Below are 8,273 nucleotides of genomic sequence, written 5' to 3'. Positions count from 1 at the left end.
AAAAAAAAAAAAAAAAAAAAAAAAAAAAAAAAAAAAAAAAAAAAAAACTTCATCCCAATCTTTCAATTTTCAAACTAAAAACTAAACAAACAAAAAAAAAATCTGTGTATTGCAGAAACCGACAAGCTTTTTTCAGTCTTCCTCTGCCAAAAAGACGACCAAAAATGTCTCAGGTAAAAAAAAAAAAAACAAAAAAAACAGCTCTGTTTGTGTACGTGTAAGGCTCCAAATTTACCGTCGTTTGTGTGTGCAGGTGATTTTCAGGAACAGTAGAAGGAGGAGGACGACGGGAATAAGTAAAATGAAAATGATAGAGACACGAGGATCATGGATTATTATGATTATTATTATTGTTATTATTATTATTATTTTGTTCCCTGGCTTTCTTGTCAATGTGGGCAGTTGATTGGAAAGAGTTGAATTATTTGGGAAGTTATTGTATTATTGTTGTTTTCACCTTTTGGAAGATGTGTAAATTACAAAGATATGAGCGAGAATTTGTCACTATTTATTTATTGCCTTTTTCTTTTAAATACTAATAATATTAAGTTGTGATTATTTGGGCAACATTGTCTCTCTCCAAAGCCCACCAAGAATTGAAGCCCAAAAGTAAAAGGCTGAATAGGCCCACACAAGAATTGAAGTGGGCCCTCAAAGCAATAGCAAAGCCCATGCACACGTGTCGCTGGAACGAGTTGAAAATATATACTAAATTAATAAAACATATAAAAATAATTAATGAAAAGGAGATGAGATTTGTGTTGTGCGGGGGGAATGGGAAGGGGAAGAGGTGGGCCCACCAGAGCGTGGCTTTGTAAAGAGTGCCAGCTCAGCAGGTTTGACTGGTACTGAGATCTAGAAGACCGGTTTTGTTTTTTTTTGTTTAAATTTATATGCCTCGTTTTGGCAAATCCAAAATCCCGCTCTTCTCTCTTTGCTTTTATTTATTTATATTTTTTCTACCATCCCCTTCCCTTCCCTCGTTTATACTTTTCTTCCTCTTTTAGGCCTTCAATTTGAGGTAATTACATAAATTCAGGCTTTTAAATTATACTTTTTAAGGGGGGATTTAATTCAAGTTTCATGTACAAAGGATTTGACCAGAATAATTGAAGACAGATTTGTGGTGTCGTGTGAATTGTGGGAATGAATTAAAGCCTTTCATTAGTCAATAATAATAATAATAATAATCCAAAGACGACCCTACCACAAAGTTTCTTGGACTAATAATTTGCTTTAGCTTTTGCTTTTGGTGCTGCAGAGAGAGAAGAGAAGACCGACGTGCACGTGCGGTGCACGGTCCGTCATCTTGTTGTGCAGTAAAACAGGGTGTTATTATATCCGGTAATATCCATTTTCTTCTTCCTTCCCTTCCTCCGCTGTGTTGGATGAAATGTGGGTCATCATTTTCTGATCTCCACTTTCATTATTTCCCCCTTTTTGAGAGCTTCAAGAGGAAGCTTTGGAATTGGGGAACCAAAAATGTGGTCGCCTTCATCTTTGCTTTGGTGATGATGGTGGTGGTGGATAGTGTAAAGATGAAGAAGGAGATAATACCCTTTTGACCACACAACAAAAGAAAAGAAAAGGAAAAAGAAAAGCAAAGAAAAGCAACAAAGTGAGCAACCATTGCTGCCTGTGATTGTCAATGAGAGCGACAGTGTAGCGTAGGAACCCCAAAGCATCGCTACCCTCTCCCTCTCTCTCTCTCTCTGTTTTTTCTTCCTCGCTTTTTCTTACTTTTCCTTCCCACACGTTCCTCTGCTCTCCCTTCTTCAACTTTCCTCTGTTTATATACCATTTTAATCACATTCAGATTCATCTCCAGTTTTCACAACACACAGTTTTCTAAAATGCCCATCTACCACCCCTCCATTTGTACACAACGGGATCCCAAGCTCCTCGTCGGCTGCGGCGCGCACATTCTAGATCTCCAAACTGTGGTCAAAGATGGAATTCTTGGCGGCGGAGGCGGGGGGGTAATCGCCGCCGATGGCGGTGCCCAGAAATTGGATCTCAAGGAGATGATTGAAGAGCTGGAGTCGTCCATAGAGGTCCCATCGGTGTTCATTTGCCCAATCTCGCTCGAGCCCATGCAAGATCCAGTCACCCTCTGCTCCGGGCAGACCTACGAGCGGTCCAACATTCTCAAATGGTTCTCTTTAGGCCACTTGACTTGTCCCACAACAATGCAAGAGCTTTGGGACGATTCCGTCACACCGAATCGGACCCTTCACCAGCTGATTCACACCTGGTTTTCGCAGAAGTACTTAGCATTGAAGAAAAGATCAGAGGACGTGCAGGGGAGAGTTTTAGAGCTCTTGGATTCGTTGAAGAAGGTCAAGGGCCAAGCTAGGGTTCAGTCCCTTAAGGATCTCCGACATGTCGTCACCGCCCATTCCTCCGCCAAGAAGATGGTGGTCGACAACGGCGGTGTTGCTCTAATCTCCTCTCTTTTGGGTTCTTTCACTTCCCACGCAGTTGGGTCGGAAGGCGTGGGGATTCTCGTCAATTTGGATCTGAATTCGGAGTTGAAGAAGAATCTGATTCAACCCACCAGAATATCCCTAATTGCAGATATTTTAAACGAAGGGTCCATCGAAACCAAGATTAATTGCACCAAATTCATCAAGATGTTGACGGAGGGCGATGCTTCAACAATAGAGAACGTTTCGAGTTTAAGTCTCCTCGTCGGATTGTTGAGAATGGTGAAGGATCAAAGACATCCAAACGGAGTAACCGCCGCACTCGCTTTACTCCGAACGCTTTGTTCAAACGAATCAATCAGAAAGCAACTCGTTGGCATCGGTGCCGTCGCGAAACTCGGCGGCGCTCTCTCCGGCTTAAACGCCGAAAGCTTGGAGTCAGCGCTTTATATTCTCGACGTTTTGTCGTCCCTTCCAGAGGGGAGATTAGCGTTGAAGAATTGTGAAGATACAGTTAGAAATTTGGTGAAATTGTTAATGAAAGTATCGGAGATTTGTACAAGATTTGCGCTATCGATTTTGTGGGCGGTGTTCAAGCTAGCGCCGGAGGAATGTTCGGTGCTTGCGGTGGAGGCGGGATTAGCGGCAAAGTTGCTGCTTGTGATCCAAAGTGGGTTCAATCCAGAACTGAAACAGAGATCTGCAGAGCTATTGAAATTGTGTAGTCTAAATTACCCGGATTCTATCTTCATTTCTAAATGTAAGCTTACGAGAACTATACAATAAAACATAGCTTCTCAAAATTGTCCATAAACCACCTTTTGTTTCATTTATAAAAAATATTATGCACCATTGAAATAGCCTTATGAATGAACGCGATAAGCAAGTTTTGATGACCGGAATATTCTATCCCGGCGACTATACTTTTTTTTTTTCTTTTCTTTTTTTGTGGTCAAAGAATCCTGAAATACAGCCAAGCTTTGACCGAGAAAGAGGAAAGTGTTAGAAAAGCAGGACAAAGACTCGGATAAAATTGTATTTTTAATGCAAACATTTTTACTTTTCAAAAAGTAAAATTTTCTACCTTTAATTTTGATATTTGAAAAACTCTGTCCATTTAAAATAAACCCAGAGTGAGCCTGCGGCCTCAGAGATTTAATAATTTGAAACAATGAGAAATAGAATAATAATGGGTTTGAAAAGTGAATTTTATCATTGTTTACTGTGCGTTTGACCATCCAGTGTTTGCCACGTGAGAATGCGTCGTCGACTCCGAGGATGTAAACGTGTAATTGTAATTTGTATTTTGTATTTTGGTTTCCTTTTTAGCAGCACGGAGTTTGGGGAAATTAATAAATTAAATTTAACGATTGCATAATGTTATAATTACAGTCACGTGCAGAGCAAGTGCAGATGGAGGGAGGTTGGGTAATTATCAGGCACGAGTACGTTACTCGTGACCCACCCAAATGCCACCTTCCCCAACTTTACCTTCTCACAAATCATGTGTTCTTTCCACCAAATCCATCATCTTTTTCCTTTTTTTTTTTTCTTTATTTTATTTACCACAATTAATATATTCCTCTCTGATTTTATTTTTATTCTAAAAAAATCTGCTCAATAGAATCTCCGCCAGCTCAATGCGTGGGCAAGTGTGCTTCTTTTTTTTCTTTTTCTTTTTTAATTTATAAAAAAAAGAGTTATTTTCAATGCAAGTCCTCCAATTATCTTGGACGGTCTAATCCATTAAAAATGTAGGCTAAGGGGAGAGTATGTTTTTCTAATTTAATCGAAAATAAAAATAAAAATTCGCCGGAATTTGGGTGGATTAAAGTTTGTATAGACCGATTCTGGAACTAAAGCCCTTAAAGAATGGAGGATTTTGTGAGTTATTTTTGGAAAGCGATGGATGATATGAACATTGAGTATGTAATATGAATCCCTTTGGAGGCCATTTCGATCGAAACCAATATCATTAGAGAGCAATAATGGAGTCATTCCGAGGACAAGGTGGCATTCAAATGCTATTATCTGCAGAACAAGATGCCCAGCAAGTCATATCCACCGCTAGAAACAGTATACTCTTCTACTTCTATAATCATTTCACAAATTCCTTTGGATAACACTTTTTGTTTGGTGTGGCAGAGAAGATGGCCAGACTGAAACAAGCTAAAGATGAAGCTGAAAGGGAAGTGGCCCAGTATCGTGCCCACATGGAGGCTCAATATCAGAACAAACTCTCTGAGGTAATTTTAAATCTTAATCTTCTTTCAAAACCATTTTGATTGTAAATTATTATAACCACAGACAAATTCTGGGTCCTATACGCAACGGCTGGAAGATGAAACCAAGGTTAAGATCCAGAATTTGAAAGAATCATCCGAACGAGTTTCAAAGGATGTTGTTCATATGCTTCTCCAATATGTTGCCTCTCCCAGAATTTAGAACAACGGGTAATTCGTAAACAATTTTATTTTAAATTAAAATTGCTTCGTTTGTTTTAATTATAAATTTATTTTTAATGTAATTTCTTTATTGTGATCGTTCAACCATTATCTGTCACCACACGTTTGGATGGTATGAAAGTAATTCAATGTGTTTCTCTTAGTCTCTACTCTAATAATTCAGTGTCACTTTATTTTATTTTGACGAAATTCAATGAAGTTCAACCTACGTTACGGTTATTACTCTTAACCGCTTCCATTTCCTAACTAATTCTCGTTACGGAAGCTGTGGGGACAGCGAACTGAATCGAATCAGCAATCGGTTTGTTTGTAAATCAAACAGAAAAGGCAAAAAAATAAGAGGATTTTCCTTCATTATTTAAGTATTAGACTGTATTAATGAGAGAAAATATAAAAAGATAAGTAATTCATGGCTTAGTGTCGCCGGAATAGATGTAATCAGTATGAGCCTCTAAGGTTCTTCTGATCAGGCAGTCGTCTTTACAAACCTCTTCAGAAACGATCACCTAGGAGGGATACGTAGAATTAAGCATCAAATTTAGTTCAACAATATATAGTCAATCCGAAATTAAAACGGAGATATGAAACTTTACGTTACCGGATTGGCGATTACGGCAGAAGTGGCAGTGAGAGTAGTGATGGGACGAGCCTCGGAGGACGGCAGCATGAGGGACATTGAAACGAGTGCTGCAATGGTGAAGAGAGCCGCGAGCTTCGACATTTTCGTGGTTACAATGGAGACGACTGGAGGATTCTAATTGGAGCTTTTGAACACACAATTGAATAGAAACGGATGAAACGGGGGATTTATGGAGATGACGCCCTACGCGCTAATTATGGTGGTTTTGTTTTTTCCTTTTTTTTTGGTGTGTTTATATTACATAATTAATATGTTATTGTTTTGGCATTCAATGTTTTTATTGTGGTTGTTAGTTGGAGGTTGATAATTGAGGGTGGAATCTATAAAAGTAAGCATGCAACCTTGGGAACTGGAAAGAAGCGAAGAAGCAAGCAACCTTGTCGAGAAGGAATTGGATTGGCCGGCGCACACAGCAATCCCTTTCATTTTATAAAAATTTGTAGTATTAGAATTGTATTCATATGTGGAAGAAGTAATGCAGCCCATGGTTTTCTTCTTCCACGTTTTTAATGTTGTTTTGTTTTGGATTTAACCTATTCAATACGCCACTAATTTAACATTTATGTCTTTGTTTTCATTTTTGAGATAGAGGTAATTGAGAATGTTCCTAATCTCAAAAAACGTTATATTTCATCGTATGAACTCATTTCTAGAAACTTCATTTACCCTTTTACGTTCATTTCACGTGCTTCAATGCTACCAACCTAATTTCGTGATTCAACTTTTTATTCACATTTTTAAATAATTATTTTAAGAGGAGATCAACCTCTAAATCTAAATAATTCACAGTGAAAAGGAAAATGTGTGAATTTTTTATTTTTATTTTAATGAGAATTGAAATAAAAGCATCCTCAACATCCATATTATAAATTGAATTTTATTATTCATTTTTTGAAATAATGGTTAATTTTGCTATGATTTGTGGTTAATAATACACTTTACCTCAACAACCATGTTGTTAACAGAGTTTAAATTAAATACTATATTTTACATTAAGTTTGAAAAGAGAAACTCAAAAAAACTAATCACTATTCTACAACAGGATTGATGTAAGCACGCTACAATAACACACCTAATTACTTTTGTTTCCAAAAAAAATTAAAAAATCGCCGTTGCCGGGGATCGAACCCGGGTCACCCGCGTGACAGGCGGGAATACTTACCACTATACTACAACGACGTCGTTGTAATGAATGGGAATGTTAAAATACTTATACTTTATTAAAACTGTTGGCGGGTATCGAACCCGGGTCACCCGGCAATTTCAGAAAATTTCTATTGGAAGTAACGATGCATTTTTTGCTATAGCATCCGACTCCAACGCACCGCATTTCCCAGAAAAGAAACCGCGCCACCTGGTCAGTAAATTCCTCCTGGGCTTGATTTCGTCTCCCTTCCCTTCTACTGCAAAAACTCTCTCAGAACTAAGATTCCAGAACTTAGAGCTTATTTATAAAACCGATTTTCCTTTAGTTTATACATTATTTTCGTCTTGAGAAAGCAGAAGCTTCCGGGAGAAATGCTCGGAGATGGAGAAGAAACTCCTTGCAGGTGCGACTGATATCCTACCTTCTCTTTAACTAGGGACTTTTGAACCTCGTTTCTTAGTTGCTCCACTGGTATATTCGGTTTCTTGACTTCAAATTCTTGTTTCCGATCATTAAATCGTACTGCATCAATCGGTTCTTAGCAAACTCGCTGATCATCTTGATTTTCATACATTTGCATTCTTCGAGACTGCAGCGATTAATTATATTTTGCTTGATGTTGTCATAAATCGTGATCGATGTCTAGATGCACAAGTTATTGTTAATGGATAAATTGACAATTGTTATGTTTCGGCTACTCCAACTATCCCCGCTTCATCCACTAGTGCTTAAGCTTTGCTTGAAGTTGGAGTAAAGCACAAGCATACGAAATTAATGAGTTTTTCGTGTTTATTTTTGTAATTTGGTTGTTAAATTTGTAGATATGAGTTGCTGAACATGGTTAAGAAGCACTCCAACTTAATAGGACAAACTGAGGTTGATGAGCAAGATGCTTCGGATGTAGAAATGGATCCTCGTTTTTGGCACGATGTTATGGATTTGTATTTTATTCGCGGTAAGGAATCAAGGGGGCGACAAGACGACGATCTCGTATTTTTTATTAGAAAAGTGGTACAATTTTGCTATTGTCTTCTGCTTTCCTTGGTTGCAGAGCCTTTAATTTATTTAGCGCGGTATCAAAGTTCTAATACACCTTCTGACTTATGTTTTGAAAGAAATCTCAAGGATATGGCAACGATGATGATAATGGAGGCACCTCACCTTATTTTGTTCGCAGGTGGGCATCTAAGGTACACAACCTCCATTCGAGGCAGTGATATTTTATGCATTTAATGAATTTATTTTTCTTTGCCAGTGTTATCACATTTTCTAGAATTGATTGGTGTTTTGAGCACCTTTATCGTGTAAATATCTTATGTGTACTGTTATTTGTACAACTTAAACTCTTACCTAAATAATGTATTATGACAATAGAATGTGAGTGCCTTGTTTTCCTTGGTTGTTTCTGTTCATGCTATATGTTTTTCTATTATTAATATGGTTGCCAATACTTGCTATAAATCAGACTTAGCAGGTCTTCATTTACAGTGTTTATACTATACCAAGTAGAGCACGGTAATTTGTGGTATGATATCACTAGGCTATCAAGATAATAAGTTCTTTTTTTTTTTTTTTTTTTTTTTTTTTTTTTTTTT

General features: G+C 37.7%; 4 protein-coding genes and 1 non-coding gene across 9 annotated transcripts in view; 4 read left to right on the top strand and 1 right to left on the bottom strand.

Moving 5' to 3' along the window:
• The window catches only part of LOC111462920, a 1,929-nt gene extending 1,371 nt beyond the window's left edge, over positions 1-558 (top strand). Inside the window, exons 3-4 of the mRNA XM_023106747.1 lie at positions 116-173; positions 254-558. Of these exons, the coding sequence (XP_022962515.1) occupies positions 116-173; positions 254-273 (78 nt within the window). The 3' untranslated portion in view covers positions 274-558. The remainder of the gene's footprint in view (positions 1-115; positions 174-253) is intronic.
• Positions 559-1,165: 607 nt separating this feature from the next.
• LOC111462914 (U-box domain-containing protein 31-like) lies at positions 1,166-3,286 on the top strand. Of its 3 annotated transcripts, none has more exons than XM_023106729.1 (2): positions 1,166-1,966; positions 2,000-3,286. In XM_023106729.1, exons 1-2 carry the CDS (start codon positions 1,854-1,856, stop codon positions 3,210-3,212), a joined length of 1,326 nt encoding a protein of 441 aa, XP_022962497.1. In that variant the 5' UTR covers positions 1,166-1,853; the 3' UTR covers positions 3,213-3,286. The 3 variants fall into 3 exon arrangements, with proteins under 3 accessions (XP_022962497.1, XP_022962495.1, XP_022962496.1); XM_023106728.1 differs by having other exon boundaries at positions 1,168-1,960; positions 1,994-3,286; XM_023106727.1 differs by having other exon boundaries at positions 1,167-3,286.
• A 912-nt stretch (positions 3,287-4,198) lies between these two features.
• On the top strand, positions 4,199-6,018 carry LOC111462921 (V-type proton ATPase subunit G3). Of its 2 annotated transcripts, XM_023106749.1 has the most exons (4): positions 4,199-4,502; positions 4,572-4,672; positions 4,734-4,879; positions 5,825-6,018. In XM_023106749.1, the coding sequence occupies exons 1-3, from the start codon at positions 4,415-4,417 to the stop codon at positions 4,869-4,871; spliced, it is 327 nt and encodes a 108-aa protein (XP_022962517.1). In that variant the 5' UTR covers positions 4,199-4,414; the 3' UTR covers positions 4,872-4,879; positions 5,825-6,018. The 2 variants fall into 2 exon arrangements, with proteins under 2 accessions (XP_022962517.1, XP_022962516.1); XM_023106748.1 differs by lacking the exon at positions 5,825-6,018 and having other exon boundaries at positions 4,734-5,033.
• Positions 6,019-6,638: 620 nt separating this feature from the next.
• TRNAD-GUC lies at positions 6,639-6,710 on the bottom strand. Its single transcript has one exon. It is a non-coding gene; the product is annotated as a tRNA-Asp (tRNA).
• Positions 6,711-6,920: 210 nt separating this feature from the next.
• LOC111462916 (uncharacterized protein KIAA0930 homolog) overlaps positions 6,921-8,273 on the top strand; it is an 8,534-nt gene continuing 7,181 nt past the window's right edge. Inside the window, exons 1-3 of one of the 2 annotated variants that reach the window (XM_023106731.1) lie at positions 6,921-7,081; positions 7,500-7,633; positions 7,794-7,868. In XM_023106731.1, coding sequence (XP_022962499.1) covers positions 7,607-7,633; positions 7,794-7,868 — 102 coding nt within the window. In that variant the 5' untranslated portion in view covers positions 6,921-7,081; positions 7,500-7,606. Of the gene's footprint in view, positions 7,082-7,499; positions 7,690-7,793; positions 7,869-8,273 lie in introns of both variants that reach the window. The other variant, XM_023106730.1, reaches the window with a different exon arrangement.

The sequence above is a fragment of the Cucurbita moschata genome, unplaced genomic scaffold (genome assembly GCF_002738365.1).
Source record: "Cucurbita moschata cultivar Rifu unplaced genomic scaffold, Cmos_1.0 Cmo_Scf00027, whole genome shotgun sequence".
Lineage (NCBI taxonomy): Eukaryota > Viridiplantae > Streptophyta > Magnoliopsida > Cucurbitales > Cucurbitaceae > Cucurbita > Cucurbita moschata.
This window is presented reverse-complemented; position numbering and strand designations above follow the sequence as displayed.

Excerpts from the sequence above, each read along its gene's own strand:
- LOC111462914 (XM_023106727.1), top strand. The coding sequence starts at position 1,854 with ATGCCCATCTACCACCCCTCCATTTGTACACAACGGGATCCCAAGCTC.
- LOC111462921 (XM_023106749.1), top strand. The coding sequence starts at position 4,415 with ATGGAGTCATTCCGAGGACAAGGTGGCATTCAAATGCTATTATCTGCA. Across the intron at positions 4,503-4,571 it reads CATATCCACCGCTAGAAACA|AGAAGATGGCCAGACTGAAA; the intron begins GTATACTCTTCT and ends TTGGTGTGGCAG. Across the intron at positions 4,673-4,733 it reads ATCAGAACAAACTCTCTGAG|ACAAATTCTGGGTCCTATAC; the intron begins GTAATTTTAAAT and ends TTATAACCACAG.